Below are 20686 nucleotides of genomic sequence, written 5' to 3'. Positions count from 1 at the left end.
AATTGTACAATCAATCACTTAAATATTAGTGTGTTTCTATTTTAGCAGTTAAACTACACAAAATTTCATTTGTTTTCATCTTGGTCATCCTTCGTTAAATCATTTTTCACTTATTCTATTAATTTAATTTTAATTTTAAATATTTTAATAAATTTAACCTTTTATATTTACAGAATTTCTTCCTATTCGCTCCAGATCTTATGCTATTAGTTAATTTCATTGATTATCTCTATTATTTTTTATTGTTTAACTTTTGTGATTAAACTAGCTTAGAAAGAAGATTGTATTGACGATGATAAACCCAAAGATTCGTGTCTCGAAAAACATTTTGTAGTAGCTGTACGAGAGTAGAATTGATTATGAATCGGGCCGATGCAAAAGATTTAGGTCCATTTTTTAAGTTCGGGTTTTGTCCGGTCTAAAAGTAAGCTTAAAATTCTGTCCAAATCCGATTTAGATTAAAAATTTTAATCTTAAGCTCGTCCCAGCCTGTCGGTATTAAATTTTTTAATTATTTTTATATAAAAATAAATTAAAAATTTATAATACATCAAATACACTAAAAACATTAAAAACAATATTTCTCAACAAATTGAAAATACATTAAAAAGATTTATACTTAAATAACACTAAAAGAGATGTAACTAAAAGAGATGTAACTTAGTAAGGAGATACAGTAACAATAAAATAACGAAATAACAGCAAAACAGTAGGAGAAAAAAGAAAGAAAGTTTAGGCCAATTCAAGTTGGGCCCAAGTCAAAAAATCCTACTCGAGGCCCAACTTGTTTAGAAAACAACCTTTATTTATTGTCCAAATTCATTTCTTAAGCTCCGTTTGTTTCACTGAAAATGACTTCCGGAAAATGATTTCTGAAAAATTATTTACTTTTCTGAAAAAGCTAATATTTTATGGTGTTTGGATGAATCTGTGTAAAATATTTTTTGTTGTTTGCTAGATTTCTTAAAAATATTTTATAAAAGTTGTTTTCAATTAAACAAATATACATTTGAGATTTTCTTTTTTTTATTGTTTAATTGAATTTATTTTTATCTATAATTTTAAATTTTACATTGTTTTTGCATATATTAAAAATATTATGTTAAATTTAGATTCATTACAACGTCATTTTTTAATTACATGACTACTAAGTATTTTTTATTTAAAAATGAAACATCAACAAAATTGACAAAAAAAATTAACGATGTCGACAATTGGACTTGATTTTTAGATTTAAAACGCAATGAGATTAAATTCTTGAAAATAAAAATACAAAGGTTAAATTACAAATTTGTGAAGTGTACATAGACTTATGACATATTTTAACATTTATACTACAAAATATTTATTATTAATATATTTATAATTGTAATAAATATTTATTATTAAAATATTAATATTAAATATTTCCAATAATATGTGAATAATATTATTTAAAATTTATTATTAAAATAAAATTGAAATATTAAATAATTTATTATTTAATAAATTATATTAATAATTTATTATATGACTAAATATAAATAATTAAATATGTATGTTTAATACTATTAAAAAATATAATATTTTAAATGTTTTTAAAAATAAAAATAAAAATATCTATAGATGAGTTCTTTTCCGAAAAAATGACTTACGCTTTTCAAAAGGGTAAGTCGTTTTACAGAAAAAAAGGCTTATTTTACCTTTAACTTTAAGTCATTTTTTGTTAAGCAAACTATTTTCTATGAAATATTTTTCGTAAAATCTTTTACATATAAACAAACAGACCCTTTGATATATATTTTTATTCAAATTCTTTCACTTTTCAAACAGACCTTCAGATCTAATAGAACAGATAATCTAACAGATAATAAGTCTACCTGAAAGTTTTTGCCCAAGTATTCTAATTTTTATAGAAGCTTAAGAGAAATCGATTTTCCTCTTAAGTGGAAGCTTAAAAATTGTAAATATATATATAAAAAGTAACATCTTAATTTCAAGTTCTTAAAAAAATGACCAAAAAGTATTCTATTAAGAAAATTCCAAAAAGCAAAATCAGAATCATAGACTTGTAACACGTTGAAAAGAAATTAAAGCATGGTAAGTTATTTTGGCATAAAGCATACTCCATGGATTTTTTCTTATAATTCCAAGAATTTTCTTTTCAATCAAAATTTTAACTAATAATTTTCAATATAAAACTAAATATGATTTTGAATTTATTTTATTGGCATGAATATTATTGTTAATATAAGAAAATATGGGTTCGAGTGCATTGAAACTAGAGCTGATCATGGGCCGGGCGGTCCGGCTCGGCCCGAAGGCCCGCTCGAAAAATGGGAGGGTTTGGGTAAAAATATAGGCCCGAAAAATGGGCTTGGGCAAAAAAACAAGGCCCGTTTAGAAAACGGGCCGGGCCTCGGGTAAGAGTTTTTTGGTCCGGGCCCGGCCCGGCCCGAATTATATATTAATATATATTTTTTTTTATTTTTTAAATTATTTTAAATTTTTAATATAACTATTTTTTATTATATTGTTAATTTGTGTATTGTTTTAAGAATTGTTTTAGTATTATTTTTATTTGTTTTAATATTTGTTTTTATGTTTTTAAATATATTTGATTTATTATATTTTTAATTTTTTTATTTAATAAAATAAGAAAAAAAATTAATATGGGCCGGGCTTAGACAAAATTTTAGGCCGATATTTCGGGCCGGGCCGGGCCGGGCCGGGGCCTAGTAGATGGGCCTAAAATTTTATCTTGGCCCGGCCCGAACCCGGCCCGGCCCATGATCACCTCTAATTGAAACGTATTATCTTTCTATTTATGGGTTAAGGAGGTATTATTGGTAGTTCTAGGCATTATATCAAAAAGAACAAATATAATTAAAATTTATAATGAGATTATTAAAAAAAAAACTAAAGATGGTGTGTAGGAACAACAATAAATTTATAAAAAAATTAATAAAACTTTCAATTCGTGTATCAATGTCACTTTCTTTTAAAGTTCTATTTGTCCCTATATATATTTTGGTGTGCAAAGCATAACAAGAATATAAATTTCTATAAAAAAATTCTATAGTAATTATTTATAGAACAATCTAGAAATATAATAAATGGTGGGAGAATATAAAGACTTTATTTTTATATATTTTTTGAGTGTGCTTTATAAATAAAAGTTGACTCCTATTTACAAGAGTTTTTATGTCTTTTTACAAAGACAAAATAACTCAAATGGATAGTTATATCTTTAGTAATAAATAATAGGTGCTGATCATATTTGTTCTTTTCGACACAATGCTTAAAATTACCCATATCCCCTCCCCAACTCATAAATAGGAAGATAATACGCTTCAGCGAATTCGAACTCATGTCCTACTGCATTGGCAACAGTACTCATGATAATCAAGCTAAGACTCAATCAGCTATTTATTTAATAATTAAAAAATTAATATTAATGCAAATAATTAACTTTAGTATAGATATTTTATAATTTACCCTTTGACAAAAAAATTAAATATTTTTTATTTACACAAAATTTAGTATAGATATTTTACTTCCAATTTCTTTTGAATTTTTCTTTATGTCCGTTTTATAATTTATGTTCAAGATTCATAGTTGTCACTTTCAACAATATATCTTCAAATTCGAATTTTGTTTTTTTATAAAATTACAATATAACTTATACTATTGCATCTAACACTTATTAGTGCAATTGAATCTATCTATTTATATTATAGTCCTATTTAAAAATATATTTATTTATAATTTATTATGTTGAAAAATTTTATTTATTTGACAGTATTAATATTATTTTTTAACCTTCAATATTTTTATATATTTTTAAATTAATAAATCATTCAGGTTCAGATTATTTTTAACTCATTTTTTTTAAAAGTGTAAATAATTTCACATTCGAATCAATTCTAATTCATTAGTTTCAAGGTCCAATCAATTTAGATTCGTACGAGGTGAAAACCAAAAAATATGTAGGGGGAAAATTATGTTTTAGCCCCTTTAACTTAAATTTTAATATTATACATGATAAAATTATAATTTGATACTAAAAAAATATCAAATTTTATTTTAATTCTTTTAAAAACTATAAAAATATTGTTTCAACTCTTACATTACATAATGTTGATGGGTATGAGACTAGCTTGGGACAAAGGGATTAGATAAGTTGAATCGGAGAGTGACAATGCTTTGCTTATGGAGATTATTCAAATCAGACTTACAACAATTAGTAATGTTGTTGAAGTTCAGATGATTAATGATTTATGTCTCAAAGATTATAGAGTAAATTTCAGGAGTATCCATAGAACAAATAATAAAGTAGCGGATCGCTTAACTAAGATAATTAATAATGATATTGATCATTTAGTGATATTTGAAGAACCACCGTCTTAGAACAAGATTTTCTTAGAAGAATATATCGTTCAAGTATTCTTTTGGAATTAAGTAGTAATTAGCTTTTATTGTATTTAGGCTTCACCTATTTCATTTCTACCAAAAAAAAAAGTTCTCTTAGTTAAAAGTAAGTGTTATATTTTGATTTACATTTTAGTTTTTTTATTAAAAACATTGAGTAAAATTTAGTATTTATATATAAAGTATAATAATAAATTTAATCTTCAACTTTTATAAATTTATTTAATTTAACCCCTATTTTTTTATTAAAAGTAAATTAGAAAATTTTTAAACTATGAAGGCTAAAGAATCAAAATGACCTTAGCAACAAGTTAAAAAAAATTAATTAAGTTATTTTAAAATTTTAAAATTAGTAAAAAATTACTAAAATTATAAACAAAATTTATAAAAAATTTAAAATTATAAGATTTTTTTTATTAAAAAATGAGGATACCAGTTGTGAAAACAATGAGATTTGTGTAGAGCTTGGAGTTCATACATACCTTACTTTGAAGGCATCCAAAGCACAAAAATCCAAAAGCAAAGAAGCATTTGCCCACTTTCCATCAACAAACCCAGAGGCAGAGCAAAGGGAAAAAACCAAGTTAAAAAAGAAACCTTTCCCTTTTTCATTGCCATTTGTATTACAGAAATGAACGGCTATGAAGCTCCAATAACACCCATTAAACCCCCTCAAATCTCTGAAATGTTTCAAAAATTCGCTTTGGCTTTCAAGACCAAAACTTTCGAGTTCTTCGCCGATGAAGACAATCACAACAACGGCAGCCACCTTTCAGACTCCGATGGATTCTCCCTCCTCGACTCCGCTGAAGACTTCATCACCGACCAAAAAGTCGTCGTCATCAAGCCTGACCCACCGCCCAATTCTTCTTCCTCTATGAATAACGGTTCCAAACGTGGAACTATCGATACCCAGATCGCTGAATGCTTGGTTTCTTCTGTTTTTGCTGCTGTTTCTTCCTTTGAAGCTTCCTATATTCAGTTACAAACCTCGCAGGTGCCCTTCGTGGAGGAAAGCGTGAAAGCAGCTGATAGAGCTTTGGTTTCTCATCTCCAAAGATTGTCCGATTTGAAGCGTTTTTACAGGGAATTGCGGAAGAATCCGAGTTTCCAAGTCGGGTCGTCTCTCGGGCCTTGCTTGGAAGCTCAAGTGCAAGAGAATCAAAGCAAGTTGAGGAGTTTGGAAACGGTTTCGAACCGATTGCAAGAAGAGATTGATGAAAAAGACAATGAAGTCTCGGTTTTGAGGAAGAAATTAACTGAGATTCAATGGGGTAACACCAAATTGTCCAAGATATTATCTGGTAACCTCAATTCAGCTTGTGATGTTCTTTTAACTGTTAGGGTATTTCATTCCGTTTTGCATGATGCTTGCAGAGCAACTCATAAGTTCAGTAAGATTTTGATTGGTTTGATGAGAAAAGCTGGGTGGGATCTTGATTTGGTTGCTAATTCGATTTATCCTGATATTGATTATGCTAAGAAAGGGCACACTAGATTTGCTTTTCTATCATATGTTTGTTTGGGGATGTTTCGAGGTTTCGATTCTGAAGGTTTCAGTTTGATAAAAAACGAAGCTCTATGTAATGGGAATAAGGGTACTTGTTCATTGAAGCAATTGCTCGAACACATATTCAGCAACCCCATTGAGTTACTAAGTAGGAACCAAAGCTGTGAATTCTCAAGGTTTTGTGAGAAGAAGTATCAAGACCTTATTCATCCCACCATGGAGTCATCGATTTTCAGCAATTTGGATAGAAATGAAGCAGTGCTGAATTCGTGGCGGTCATTGAGCGAATTCTATGAGTCATTTGTTTGCATGGCTAGTTCCATATGGACACTTCATAAGCTGGCCTTTTCATTTGAACCCGTGGTGGATATATTTCAAGTTGAAAGAGGACTCGATTTTTCGATGGTATACATGGAGGATGTCAGCAAGAGAGATAACTTGCCCGGGGAAACTAAGGTGAAAGTGGGGTTCACAGTGGTTCCAGGGTTCAAAATCGGAAGGACTGTGATTCAGTCACAGGTCTATCTAGGTGGGTCAAAATGTAAAGACTAGTTGCTCAAATATTGCACCATGTAGAGAACTAAGTTATAATCAATCTTCGGAGCAAAGGTTATTTCGGTTTGAATCTTCGGGTGCAACCCTTGAAGGTCCCGGATTGTAGATAAACTGTTTTGTCATTAACCCCAGAACCTGAAAGATCAAAGTTCCCGTTTTAGTAGCTGTCTTGATCCTCAAGAAAGTCCCTATTGTGTAAACACGTACTGTATACTAACTCTGCTGCTGGACTTTTTACTGAGCTCGAGGGAGTGACTGCTGTAAGGCAGCTTTTTTAGCCATCTTCTGAAACTTAAGCACATATCGAGGTTGTGAATTTTTCTTCTTTTTTACGATTCGTGTGTGAGTCCATGTAGAAATGACTTTAATTTGACACAAGAAAAAATACTACACCAAATGTGTATCTACATAATTGTTGCTTATAGTGCTAGGAACTTTGTATTATTCCCCTCCAAGTTGTGTCTTTGATTAAAGCAAATATGTTTAAAGCAAACTTGCATTTGCTACTTAAATGTGGTCGAGTTCTTTAATGGCTTTATGTTGGCATGGATGACCCAACCTTCTTAGATCATAGTGATCCCTGCATTTTATTTGCTTTTCTTTCAATGCATTTTGCATATTACCTTTTCTTTGATCTGATGAGAGCAAATAATCTTCATTTTGTTCTTTAGATGGTATATTGTTTAATTGGACTGTATGCTCGAATCTCTAGTTTTGTAAAAGAAATGTGCTTGAACTTCAATTCCGCGATAACTGATTTTGTAATGTGGTTCTAATTATGGAAATGCAGTAGTATGTATGGTATCTACTCTGCTCCAAGAGGTACATCTAGCGATGCATATTCTGGTATTTTGTTGCCTTTTTTTCTGATGATTGGTGTGGAACAGATTCTGCACTTGATTCGGTTGCAATTTGCGATGATACGATCAGATTCTTCATTGCTTTTGCTCCGGTTTCGACTAGAATCGGAAGGTCTTTTTTATGCAAACTTCTAGGCACTATGCATAAATGTTACTTTGTTGCATACTTTTAGATTTATGAAAAAACCATGTCATTAGCGTTTTCCCTTTTACAATATAGTTTCTTGCAGGTCTTTTTTCATTATCTCATTGTTGGAATCCTTTGGCATCTTGATGGTAAAAAAAACCACTCTAGTCTCTCTAAATTTTAAGATTGAGCATATTGATCTCTCTCAAAAAAATTGAAGTAATTAAGTCCATATCAATTTTTAAAGTGAGCAATTAAGGCTAATTAATCACCGCATTAATGTCTTCTATCGCTTGTACACAATTTTAATTAGTATAATAACAAATTTAGCCTTCAATGTACATATACTTTGGTCTTAATTTTTTAAAGTTCAAGAAATTCAGCTTCTATATTTACACAAGTGTTACAGAATAAATTTATTAATTTAAGATAAAATTGATAAAGCTTGTAAACTTTAAGACTAAGTTTATTATTTTATCAATTAAAATTATGTACAATTGATGAAAAACATTAAGATTGTGATTAATTATTCTTAGTTGTTTATTTTTAAAATTAATAAAATTAAATTACTCTAATTTAATTTGTTCAATTTCGAAATTGAGAGGAAGTGAAAAGTTCTTTTACTGCCTCTTGAGCCATGTTGCCGTGATTTTTTTATTTTTGTAGAAGTATTCATTCTTCTCTCGTGTACGGAAAAGCTTTGAAAGAAGTTGAACCACATAATACCTTTTGTGAGGATGGAGATGATACTTCATGAGTGTCAGATACTTGTACGAGAATTTTTATTTATTTTTAATTAAGGATACTTGTATGAAGTGAATGTTAAATAAAGGCATTTTTTTTTTAATGTTTGAAATCATGCAAAAGCTTAAAAATAAAAATCGATTGACAGGAGAACGTAAATTCGAATGCGTTGAAGTGCATTATCTTCTTATTTACAAGGTCATAGTTCTGACAGTCACTTTGTAGTTAACAACAACACAAAAAAATCCTAAATTCTATATGATCAACTTTGATATAGTAAGCATATTATTATTTGTAGAAGAGAAAACTACTCAGTATAGCAAGGTAAAAAGAAATAAATCAAGAGTGGTAAGCAAAACACAAGATTCCTTGATTAAATCAAATCTCGACCCATTCTGCAAAGATTCCTATAGAGTGCATGATAAACCTGAAGCATTCACAGATAATCAATGGTGTGAATCACAATAACACAAGGGGATGATAGTAACCACCAGCGTCGGTGATACGAACCAATATAAATTGGTAATGACTAATGAGCTTTCAAGCAAAGATACAGATGATATGGAAGAGGATAGAAAGAAACATTCATGTCATAATATGGAGAAGATGAAAAGGTTTGAACATGATATAGACAAGAATCTAAAAGAGAGGGTGATGACAACAGTTCAGTCACTAGGGTCCATTTTTAGGAGGAACCCAGCTAAAAATCATGGATGTTCACAACATGGTTAACAAAAAGTAATATATATAGGTATGTGCAGTAAAGCCCTAAATGGCTACATACTTTACAGAAACCACACACAACAGAAGACACCTAAAAGCATGTCATAAGCTCCAAATTTCGGTATACATAAATGTACAATCCAGTGCTGGCTGGGATACGGGACGAAGGGACAATATAAATTGATGATCATGTTAGAGTGGGTTAACCTGGCTCTTCAAGATTCGACACAATCTCTCCATGTCTAAATCCACTGTCACCACAATCCGTGTTTGAATCTAGTTCACAAGGAGATTCATACCATTTAGGGTTTTCTTGGTAGAAACTATCAACCTGAAGGCCAACAAGACCTACATCTGTCACTATGCCATCATCGTGTCTCATGGGCTTGGTTAGTTTAGTATCTTCACAGACAAGAATGCTCTTCTCGTCGAAATCGGCACATTTCAACCACTTATCTGTCTTACAAGGCTCGCTTATCAGATCCTTTGGACTCCTACAATCTGTCCGCATTTGGTCCCAAGGAACAACATCACCAAGCGTCCTTCCAAAACTGTCTTCATCGTCTTCAATCAATTCTGCATCCTTGCCATCAACGTATATCTGATCATGGTGATCACTCCAGTGAGCTAAATCATTCTCCCCTACCAACAGGTCATCTGAATGAGGCTTGTCAGAAAGCAACTCCATCGACTTTGGACCCTCTTCACCCAAACTTCTAACTTTATTCAAAACATCAAACAGCTCCCTAGATACTGAACCTAACAACTGATGGGGAATCTTGTCAATCCTCCCCTCTAACAACCCAATTTCCGCTCTCAACTCCTGCACCTGCCGCAAAATAGCAAGATGCAACTCTTCATCTTCCTTCCCCATCAATCCAAAACCCTCACTATCCAAATCCTCACTCACTCCATAAACAATATCTTGATCCATGAAAAACCCTCCCTTATGTCCGACAACACGATGCATAATCCTTGCATTCCCATCCAGTGGCCCAGGCTCATGTCCAGAATGCACTGCATACAACTTAAACACTGCCATCCCTTCCTCTTGATAGACAAAAGTCTTATCCTTCTCATTGTAATTGGCAATTGGCACTATTGCCCTAATCCTAAATCCACAACCGCACCTCTTAGAGGCATAAGGTTCCCTCTTCAAGATTCTTGACTTCTTTCCTGTAGGCTCCCCTGCTCGATGACAAGCATAATCTTTCACCTCGGCCATAAAAGGCTTATACCTAATATATTTCTGTCTAATACAGAGCACAACCTTGTACTTCGCAGCCAATTGCTGCAATCTATGAGGCACCTCCTTTGCAGGCACGTCAAAGGACTCGGTGTACTCAAATCGTCTTCGTTTACTACTCCTGGAAGCAGACCCGGAGGATGCATTGCAAACGGGGCAAGCTGCAACACAAACCCTAATGTAACTCTCTGGAATTCCATAGAACTTAGCACCTACAGTCCACACTTGTTTAATCCTCTCAATTGTTTCCTTCAGACCTAAGTGTTTCAAATCAGCGTCGCTGTGGAAACTCATAACGATTTCTTGCCATTGATTAATATGTGAAACGAATTGACTAGAATTGTTCTTGAAGCAAATGAATTCATTACCGGAATCGTGATCCACGTGCGCGGTGAGCTTGTCTTGGATCCGCTTCCAAGCGGTGAGGTAAGCGGTGTCCTCGTTGCGGTCCTTCCACACGGCCCGCCACGATTTGAGGACGGAACGCGGCGTAGCAGCTCGGATCTCAGCGGGAGTGGCCAAGCGATGCTCGCGGATGCAGCGGATCATGAGGGAATGGGAGTCGGCGTTGAAAGTGTAGAACTGAGAGGAAATGTGATGCTCAGGGCTAATGTTGTGGTAGCCGAGGGGCTGAGAAGAGATTTGACGGGAATCGGCGGGGACGTCGTCGTTGTCGGAGGAGGAATGGGCGGGGGAAGAAGGACGGAAGAGTAGGACTTGGGGGGAAGAAATGGAGGGCTGAGATTGAGAAGGAAGGATGATGTGAGGGTGGTGGGGAGGAAGTGGGGAGAGATCAGGGTGGTGGTGGTGAAAGAGATCGGGTTCGGTTTTGCGGGGATTCATGGGGTGGAGATGAGATGATGGGAGCAGTAGGTTCGTGTTTTTCTTCACTCCCTCCCTATCTATCTCACATTTTCGGTACTCAACTGTCTCTCTATCTAATACCCCTTAAAACGGAAAACTTTTTAAATTTTAAATAAAAAATATAATCTTTTTGCCTTTACTCTCTTGGAGACCATGTTTGTCGTCCACTCCACAACCCATTTAATTTAAAGTAAATAAATAAAAAAATAAATTATCAAAATAATCATTTTTATTTATCTTAAATTATATTTTAATAATTTATATTTGAATTTTTTACTAATAAAATAGTATATATTAAAATTAAATCACCAAAAACTAGATTCAAATTCAAATTGCGTATAGAATCTAGCATATGATAATTGGAAAAAAGACTTCTCATGGATACCTCGTATTATATTTCAATCAACTTTACTTGTCAAATTAAATGTTCATAAATATATTTGTTATTATTTATCCTGTATTTTTTCGTTTTATTTTCCTCTATTAAAGTAATGAATTAAACAGGGGAGAACTCCCGTATTCAAAATCAAATGAGGCTCTCTTCAAAATTTAAATCTTTAGCTTTAGGACGCCAACTCTTGATCGACGGGAAACTTATAAATTTTAATCATTTTAAAAATTATATTTTTTTAGTACATCTTTGCTCCCTCTAACAAAATTTATGCCTTTGTCTTTGATTTTAAAATTATATTAAGGTGTTATAAAATTAAATTATATTTGACTTCAAGTAGTATTAAGTATTCTAAACGCATATTTAATTCAATTATATCTATTAAATTTATTTAGTTTTTTTATTAATATTAATTAAATAAAAGGAAACTTTAATTCATCTCAAACTTAATATATATAATTTAATTAAAATTAAGTTATTTAATATGTATTTACAAAAAAATAATTAAAAAAGAAAAAGAGAGGCAAAAAGAAGATATAATTATCATTTATGGCCTTTTTTTTAAGAAATAAACTTAAATACATGTTATATCAGACTATGATATCATTTATAACTTAATTTAATAATTAAAAACAATTTTATAACTACTTAAATTTTTATTAGCCTTTTATAACAAAAATAAATAAAATAAGTAATTAATAAAGGATTAATTCATCTTTTTTATATGTCAAAAAAGACTGATAGGATGGATGAATCAAAAGTGGAAATAATTTTGGAGTTAAATTAGAACACCAAAGACTAGTCATGCAACATACCATCCATGAAAGACTATTTTCGTCTAACAGACGGAAGATAAAATTCAACTGCAATGCATATTTTAAAGTATCCAAATGCAAGGAAATAGTTGCAGTAAAAGCATCAGACACATTGTAAGAGTCATTCCATCAATTTCAAGTACTCACACAGCTATAAGAGGTGGTAACCCATTTTGGAGAATGGAGATTAATCAATCTTTCCTAAGTTCCATGTATTCCCGGCGGATACCAGCTGCATTTATGATAACAAGTTCGAGTTTGTCTCCCTGTCAAACATCCATGAAAAACTTTTTAAAAAGAAGTGCTAGAGGAGAGAAAGTTGTTATTACTGAGTAACTAGAATGTAGAAAATATGAGAATGAAATTTCATGCCCCAGATCATTATGATATCTAGAAAAAGCCAAGACTAGAACAACAAAAAAGGGAGATGTTACTTGAATTCAGGTATGAGTGTTGAAAATGGGTATTGTCTAAGTTTTTTTTTCCTTTTCATGTATCAAAAGGATCTTTGGAGGATCATGTCATGTTTACTCAACTTCGAGTGCAAGTATTGAGTACGGGTATGTATTCCACATGAATATGTTAGTTTTTCTACTTTTTACATATATTTGAAGGGCCCTTTGAGATCATACCCCCATAGCCCCAAGGTAAAAACTGTATTAGACATGGGTACTTCAAGAAAAATGAAATAAGAATGGAATGCTTTTGTGATTCTCTATAAATCAAACATTCTTTAAGCCCAAATCATATGACAAAAAAAAAGCCAAAATTTAATGCACCTTTATCAAAAATCAACAAAAGGTATTCTTAAGAGGGATCTAACTGAAATCTTCTAAGCACACGAAAGGAAGCAATAGAAGGGAACAGAATAAATTAAAAGCAGACTTGGTTTGGCTTTTGAGACAGTAGTAATCAATACTGTGGCCTCAACTCGTTATTTGGACTCAGGTATGAGTGTCAGATGCAAGTATGTATCCCACATTGGATGTTCAATATTTCTATCTTTTTCCATGTGTTTGGAAGGTCACATCCCATACCCAAGGCAAAAAAAGTGTTAGAAACGGATACTTCAAGAAAATTAAGAGTTGGAGCAACACCACACTAGAATAGCCTTCCTAAGTTTACCGCTTATAGAAACTAAATGAATTAGAACTTACAGTGTATATATCTCTCTCGGATGCAGATGCAAAAACAGTTTTTACCAAATCAATAGCTTCAGCTTCCACAAGTGGAGTAACAGCATCCTGCAAGGCCGTGGGTTTGAGATGAAAAAGATGTAAAGTATAAATGAAACATCACATGAAGTAATTAAAATTGGGAGCATACCTGGGCAGGCAATAGAAGAGGACTGGGAGACTTCAGTTGGTTATCCAAGAACGGCATGATGAGCGTTGAACCAGAACCTTGAGAACTGTATCCAACCTTCTCATAGGAACCAACAGCATCATATGTGAAGACACAACCCTTTCCTAATGGTTTAAGATAAAGAATATTAATTCATATTCAGATAAAAAGAAAGGCTTAAAAGTTAAAAGTAGAAAACTGAGGCTCAAAGCAGAGTACCTTCGTTATCAAGGCCACCCAAAACATTAAAAGAATAGTAAGGAAAGAAACGCTTGTAATAAAGTGTGTTGGAAAGCAATTGAGCCATTGCAGGGCAGCTCATTTGCTTGTTGTGCTGATGCTGATAAATCTGTATTTTGGGGAGCGCCATTAAAATTATATATACATTATATTAGATGCAGCATAAGTTTACAAGTACTATAATCATAATTTGGTTTTCAAATGTCTATGCTACATCAAAATTACATGCCTTTTTCATTTGAAATGATTGTAGTACAGTTAAAAGTTAAAAGTTCACGTAAAGTCAACATTTCTGCTCAAAACAAGTACCACATCATATCTTTGAAAGGTGAAACCTTACCAAGTGCCTAGCTGCCAGTTGCTTTTGTAAAGCCCTCACGTCAGCTTGAAATCCTGAGGATGCCATGACACATTTATCTGCACTGCAATGTCAAAGAGACAATAATAAGAAACCCCGGAAAGAAAAAAACCGAAAACATAAATAAAATCAAGCATTACAGTCAATTATTCCCACCTCTTCCCATCTCCATTAACACTTGCTTTAAAACATTAAGATGCACCAAAAGTCCCATTATCTATGGATTAACTGTCTGTCTTCCAAATGAATACCAAAGATCTTGATCTAACGGAGGAGAACAATAAAACTATGCCATATATTTTTCCTTTACCTTCTCAACTATTTGGTTATGGAAAACTTGATAATGCTCTCCTCTAGAGTTCCATAACACTAATGATATGACTCAAACAACCATCAAACATAAGAGCCGGAAAACTCACCAATTCCTGTTCCGTTATGTTAACCAGAAAGAGAATCAAGTGCCAAGACCCTTTCAACCATTAGAGTCAAAACTACTTTAAATATTACCAACAATTTCTTTATGGTATATTTGGGAACATTAATTTGTACTTTTGAATTTGGATTTCATTTGCTATATAAATTATAACAATGAAATGCATAAATTAAGAATAAATTAGTAGAGATTCAATATCATACATATTTGAATAAGTATAAAAACACAAATGTGTCAAATTCATAAAAATTATTTAGGAATTTCAAATTCATTACTAAATAGACATCCAACAAATTCATGGATTTGAGAAATAATCATAAATGTAACACTTGTACGTGCTTTACAGTCCAATTTACACTGGTTCTAAAATCTACCTTAGCAAATTTCACCAAATCCTTAAGCTCTCCATAAAGTGTCAATTGCCAAATCCCTCATACTTAACGTTAGCCAGGAAGTTTTACAAGACTAAAACTTAATAAACATGTTAATTGCAGCAAAAAAAAAAATTCATTCTTCTTTCTTCTGCAACTAAAAACAACCGAAAAACTATTACTTTCTACTCCAAATTCCTACCAGTTCCAATCATTTCAAGTTAACCTAAAAAAACAAAGGGACTGACTAAAGAAACATACAGTTTACATATTTTGGAGTAATCTCGGGTCAGTATATTGTAACCGGTTGACATTCGAGTATCGGCGGCGATAACACAGTAATCAGCTCCAGCGATCGCAACGCAAGATCTGCAATTTTCCATGAAAAAAACACAACAATAATGTTCAATAAACAACGCAATCGAAAAAGAAGAAAAAAAAACATATTTTATTGGTTGCTATAGAAAAGAAGAAGGTACCCTCCATTGTTGTCGTAAGGAGACCAGTTAGCCTGCTGCTTGGTCATGGTGAAAGAAGCAAATAAAAGAGATTTAGGTCAACAAAGAGAAAAAAATTAAAGAAATTTAATCTCCTTTACTCACAGATTTAAAACAACTCTAGCTTTGCCAAGAAGAAATGCAGGCATTTTATATTATCAGTATTATGGGTTAGGGTTTAGGCCCATACAGGCCCAAAAACAATATAAAGGGTGGAAGTACCTTTATAGGTCCCTTTATTATAAAAATATTATTAATTCAGTTTTTATACTATTAAATGGACTAATTTAATTTATTTATTATTAATTTAACGAGGTTACTATTTATTATTTAAGAAAAATTCATTTAGTGTTTAACAAAATTAATATTTATTAAAATTTTATAAATAATTTTTTTTAAAGTTTAATTGGAAAAATAAAATAATTTTGATGTCATTTTTTTAAACACTTAATTCTATTAAAAAAATTTAATAGTAGAAATACTAATTAATCTATTTAATTTTACGACCATTAATTTGATACAATTCAGTTCGTATAATAAAAGGTATCAGGTAAGGATTTAGTAAGGTGGTTTACGGGCGGAAGTCAGCATTTTGTTACAAATAAATAAACATCTTTCGAGGAGAAGAAATGAAAAAGTAATTAAAGCTTGTTAAACGCTTAACAAACTTTATGGTGAATGAAGTTTCAACAAGCCCGTCTAGCTCAGTCGGTAGAGCGCAAGGCTCTTAACCTTGTGGTCGTGGGTTCGAGCCCCACGGTGGGCGTTCTATTTTTTCTTCCCTCTAAAACAACAGCAGTTTTGCTTGTTACCGCTGGCGAGTGGACGGGCTTTAACTCACCTTTAAACGCCTTATAATCCCCAATGCAAAAACGTTAAATTGAAAATGAATTGCTTATAATTCATAAACATGAACCGATTGGCTGGCAATACTTTAGGTATGATCCTGTTTCTAACCAAGGAAATCCATAGTTCAGACTATTCAGGGGGAAAAAGAAAAGGAATAACCAAACAAATTCACACTTGTGTCATTGTCTAAAGTAAGCAAAATTTCATTAACACAAGACTATTTAAGCAAAAAACATATGAAAGATTTCATATTTCTGGGGTTTAACGTGATTCCAGCCTGCCATGTTCTCTCTCTCACATCAAGTTGTTGACACTACTGTTTAGCATATCTAAATGGCATTGTGCCTGGCCTCATGAAAATCCTTGACAGGCAATGTAAAGATTTGATTACTACTACGAAGTTACTGACGGTGCTGCCCACAACTTCACTTTCTTGTCGACACTTGCCGTGGCCAGAATCACCACTTGTTCATTTCCTAAAATTTGAAATTAAAAAAAAAAATGGTGATTGCAAGAATATACAAGCAACTACAGATAACTGACACAAGTCCAAAATATGTTTTACCTAGTGGCATAGTCTTTGGAGACCATGTAATCCATGTGATATCACCTGCAGCATACAATTCGAGTCAATGCAAATAGAACTTTATAATCCATATCAATCAATCATACATGGAAAAAAGATAAGGTCCAAAGGCTTTACAACGAAATATAATCGGGGTTGGGAGGGGGATATTTAGTTGTGGTCATAATCACTGTCAGTGCATTAGCACAGAGTACCTAAACTATGCATGATGTTTAATAATTTGAACCTGAAAACCTGAATGCTTGGGGCATAGCATCATTCTATAGATTTGATCAAATGGTATGGATATAGGCAAAAGCAATAAAACAAAATAAAAATTTACAGCTCAGGATTTACCATCATGGGCTTTCTCAGCAGTATCCAACACCTTTCCTGTTTCCAAACATAGCCACTGCAATGTTGGACCACGGGTTGCTGCCAGTATCTTTCCATCAGGGGATAAGCTGAGACGATCATAGTGCAGAGCAGAACCACTTGAATCATGAAGTGGTATTGGAAACACCTTCAGAGTTTTTGGATCCTCAGAAAGATGGTATCGAACTTCAACAAAGCATTTACAACAGTCAGCAGGGACAAAGTAATAACTCCACTACAAGAAATAGAAATTGTTACCAAACTAAGTCTATCTTAGCATAACAATCTGTAAGTTAACTTCAAAACAAAAGAAAAGTTTTCTCTTCTTCCAAACACCAATCGTGTCTTTTAAATTTATGGAGGTTATTAGTACCGATTTCTCCTTCCACCGCCCAACCCTGACTGATCCTTTTATAGTGTTAGGTTTGGAAGGAAAGACTGAAAGAGTTTAGAGGTGGAAAAGAAAACAACCTTCATCAACATTGATTTTCTCATCGTCAAAACCAGTATGTGCACGTGTGTGAAATAAGTAGGAGAAAGACAAAGAGGTGCGGACAGACCATTGATGTTCCAAACTCTTATTGAACCATCCTTGGATGTTGTAATAATTTGCTCTGAGTTTGGAGAAAAGCATAACCAAGTCACTGCACTCTGGACATTAAGAAAAAGAAACACAAAAAATGAAAAAGGTTAGAAACAAGCAGCAATTTGAAGGAAGGTCATAAAGCAATTACTTCTGAATATGCCGTGAAGAAGAAACAGATAAGAGATGCATGAGTCAATAAAAGTTCATCAAGTTTAAATTGGTCTCTATTTCAATAAAATATTTCAAACTAGGAGCAGAAATTTTCATCAAAAAGTACCCTAAACAAAAGACTTCATAAAGGTCAAACCCTCTGGTATTCGTTCTCTAGTCATAATTTTTCTGAAAACCTCTTAACAGAGATGCTAGCAACTTGTGACATGAGAGAAAAGATGTAATTGAACAATATGGACGTATTGGAAGATAGCACATTATCTTTAGGACTATGGGTGGAATTACATGCCTTGTGCCCTTTAAGCTGCATAACATTCAAAACCTCCTTGACTGAACCGTCCTTGGCATATACAATCTCCCATATCTGAAAAAGTAAATCTCATCATGCTCATCATGACACAATCTTAGTTCAAGAGTTCTGCAAAATTTTGTTGATATACAATTTCAATTTTCGAGTATTAAATTGATGAACTTTAGAATTTCCGAATATTGATCATAGTCTTGATATTGTATCACAAGTAATGGGAATCTAGATATCTCCACCTTTACATCAGCTGTGAATGCTGCAGCAGCAAGGAAACGGCCATTTGGTGATATTGTAGCCATGGTATTTTTTAACTGATTAGTGTCAACATGCCCTAAAACTTTTCCGGTTCTCCCATGCCAAAGTAAGATATCAGTACCTATGAAATAACAAAGAGTTACTCATGTTTACATCCAAATTAACAGTTTTACCTTTTCTCATAGTTTATTTAATAATGTATTAAATGATATGGATAGAGCGCCACCACAAACCTTCCGAACAAGAGGCAATAATGGTACTCCCATCTCCAGTTCCATAACTTGCAGTAGCTCCAGTTAAGGTCAGGATTGCTTGTTTGTCATGGATTTTATGATGTTCCCACTTAACTTGTGGAAGAGGAAGCTTTGACTGCTGGTTGGAGTCAGTACTACCTTTTTTTGGGTTTTCCTCTCCATACATATACAAGGAACACCCCGTCAGAGTCTGAGATGCAACAACTATAGAAGAAGAATCATCAGCAAATGCCACAGCTACTGCATGACCTCCAAGAGGCACATTGATTCTTAAAAACCTGCACACCAGCCACACAAGATAAGATAAAGCGGCAAGTTAAATATATATATATATACACACACAGTAGCCTGCATTGTCACCGTATCCTTACTTGAAACTTTTACTTGAAGCATCATCCAACTTAAATACCCTAACCACTCCATCAGCGCAAGCTGTGCAGAGATGATAAACCAATTTAAGAATGAAATATCACATGAATATAAATACACAAAACTTGTTACTATTAAAGAGAGAGGGGAAAAACAAAACAAAAGAGGTCAAAACCGTTACCAGTTGCCAAATTACGACCATCAGATGAGAAACACATCCCTGTAACTGAATCCGCATGACCTTTAAGAGTATTCAAATCCAATGGATGATGACGCTTGCTTTGATCCTACATTACAATTAGAAAAACATTTCTTCGTTCAGTTTCTGTTTCATAGATAGATAGATACTAAAATACCTGACTAAACCCTAGCAATATCACAAAAAATAGCAAAATTTCGAGGTAAATCAAAACTAACTCTGGAATTTAGTGATCTTACTCAAGGTGCTAACCGCCAATCGCTTAAGAAATTCAGTTTCTTTTTTCTTCGGATTACATTTATATAAATGGAAGTAAAATCAATAAATAAAACTTCAAGTTTCATAAATTAGATCAGTTTCGAAATTTGTAACGCAAAATCAAAGAGAGCAATAAGAAAAAAAAAAAAGAGGGGGAGAGATCACCTTGTCAGAGGCATGAGAATGAGGCTTCGAATGATACTTTTTAGGAACATGCTGAGGCTTTGACGTCTTTTTGGGATCCGGATGAAGCTCGGGCTCCGAAATGGCCTGGACATTGGATCTTTGCTTCAGAATGTAGCTTTTGAAAAAAACAAACGCGATCACAGCCCCGAGAACGACTGAAAGTGCCGCGGCTGCGAGAATCGGATCCATTAACGAGGGAAGGTATTGTCAGTTCCTTGTGTTGCCTTTTTAAATGATCGAAGATAGCAATTACAGTGGAATGTATTGAAAATGGAAATGGAGAAAAGGTGGGGGCTGCCTGGGATTATCAAATACGAATGATAATTAAGACCTGGCAATATTGAACACAAATACCACGTTCATGGCCGTGCCGGGTTGCGGTTTAATTTTTAAAAGAAATTTAGATTTGGAAAATTTTTTCTTTTAAGTCTATATACTTTTTACACATTTAGAATTTAGTACATCAATTTTTATTTGTAACACTTTACAGTTTACACATTTAGAATTTAGTCCATCAATTTTTATTTGTAACGCTTTACAATTTTTAAAATTTAAGTTGAATTATTAACCTTATTAAATTCTATTTTTTTTTAAATTCATTAGTAGAATATTTTGAAATTTTAAAAAACACTTGGTTGGCCACTATAAAACAAAAAAACTATTTTAATAAACATGAATTTAATAGAATAAATTTATCGTTATTAACAATTCAATTTGTATTTTTAAATCTGAAAAATATATGAACTAAATTCCTTAAAATGAAAATAGAGATTAAATCTTAATGTAAATATATGAAAAATATTACAACTTGGTACATAATTTGA

At 32.7% G+C, this 20686-nt stretch overlaps 4 protein-coding genes and 1 non-coding gene across 5 annotated transcripts; 2 read left to right on the top strand and 3 right to left on the bottom strand.

The window, feature by feature from the left end:
• The first annotated feature begins 4861 nt into the window (after positions 1–4861).
• Positions 4862–6987, top strand: LOC107930520 (protein GRAVITROPIC IN THE LIGHT 1). Its single transcript, XM_016862191.2, has one exon. The coding sequence runs from the start codon at positions 5042–5044 to the stop codon at positions 6470–6472; it is 1431 nt and encodes a 476-aa protein (XP_016717680.2). The 5' UTR covers positions 4862–5041; the 3' UTR covers positions 6473–6987.
• Positions 6988–8780: 1793 nt separating this feature from the next.
• On the bottom strand, positions 8781–11199 carry LOC107930509 (uncharacterized). Its single transcript, XM_016862178.2, has one exon. It carries the CDS (start codon positions 11016–11018, stop codon positions 9132–9134), a length of 1887 nt encoding a protein of 628 aa, XP_016717667.2. The 5' UTR covers positions 11019–11199; the 3' UTR covers positions 8781–9131.
• Positions 11200–12283: 1084 nt separating this feature from the next.
• Positions 12284–15651, bottom strand: LOC107930449 (proteasome subunit beta type-1). The gene is made up of 7 exons (XM_016862121.2): positions 15471–15651; positions 15253–15360; positions 14170–14251; positions 13809–13938; positions 13572–13714; positions 13403–13489; positions 12284–12511 (listed from the first exon to the last, which is right to left on the bottom strand). Exons 1-7 carry the CDS (start codon positions 15515–15517, stop codon positions 12437–12439), a joined length of 672 nt encoding a protein of 223 aa, XP_016717610.2. The 5' UTR covers positions 15518–15651; the 3' UTR covers positions 12284–12436.
• A 530-nt stretch (positions 15652–16181) lies between these two features.
• On the top strand, positions 16182–16254 carry TRNAK-CUU (transfer RNA lysine (anticodon CUU)). The gene has a single exon. It is a non-coding gene; the product is annotated as a tRNA-Lys (tRNA).
• Positions 16255–16407: 153 nt separating this feature from the next.
• LOC107930455 (transducin beta-like protein 2) lies at positions 16408–20225 on the bottom strand. The gene is made up of 10 exons (XM_016862128.2): positions 19842–20225; positions 19401–19506; positions 19222–19282; positions 18830–19128; positions 18578–18717; positions 18324–18398; positions 17838–17928; positions 17260–17463; positions 16903–16947; positions 16408–16813 (listed from the first exon to the last, which is right to left on the bottom strand). The coding sequence occupies exons 1-10, from the start codon at positions 20049–20051 to the stop codon at positions 16731–16733; spliced, it is 1314 nt and encodes a 437-aa protein (XP_016717617.2). The 5' UTR covers positions 20052–20225; the 3' UTR covers positions 16408–16730.
• Between the last annotated feature and the right edge of the window lie 461 nt (positions 20226–20686).

This window comes from Gossypium hirsutum, chromosome A08 (assembly GCF_007990345.1).
Source record: "Gossypium hirsutum isolate 1008001.06 chromosome A08, Gossypium_hirsutum_v2.1, whole genome shotgun sequence".
In the NCBI taxonomy this organism is placed as follows: Eukaryota; Viridiplantae; Streptophyta; class Magnoliopsida; order Malvales; family Malvaceae; genus Gossypium; species Gossypium hirsutum.
Note: the sequence above shows the minus strand (reverse complement) of the source record. Positions and strands in the feature narration are given on the sequence as shown.

Excerpts from the sequence above, each read along its gene's own strand:
- LOC107930455 (XM_016862128.2), bottom strand. The coding sequence starts at position 20,051 with ATGGATCCGATTCTCGCAGCCGCGGCACTTTCAGTCGTTCTCGGGGCT. Across the intron at positions 19,507-19,841 it reads ATTCTCATGCCTCTGACAAG|GATCAAAGCAAGCGTCATCA; the intron begins GTGATCTCTCCC and ends ATTGTAATGTAG. Across the intron at positions 19,129-19,221 it reads GCTTCAAGTAAAAGTTTCAA|GTTTTTAAGAATCAATGTGC; the intron begins GTAAGGATACGG and ends GCTGGTGTGCAG.
- LOC107930520 (XM_016862191.2), top strand. The coding sequence starts at position 5,042 with ATGAACGGCTATGAAGCTCCAATAACACCCATTAAACCCCCTCAAATC.
- LOC107930449 (XM_016862121.2), bottom strand. The coding sequence starts at position 15,517 with ATGACCAAGCAGCAGGCTAACTGGTCTCCTTACGACAACAATGGAGG. Across the intron at positions 15,361-15,470 it reads CCTTACGACAACAATGGAGG|ATCTTGCGTTGCGATCGCTG; the intron begins GTACCTTCTTCT and ends GGAAAATTGCAG. Across the intron at positions 13,490-13,571 it reads CTCTTCTATTGCCTGCCCAG|GATGCTGTTACTCCACTTGT; the intron begins GTATGCTCCCAA and ends ACGGCCTTGCAG.
- LOC107930509 (XM_016862178.2), bottom strand. The coding sequence starts at position 11,018 with ATGAATCCCCGCAAAACCGAACCCGATCTCTTTCACCACCACCACCCT.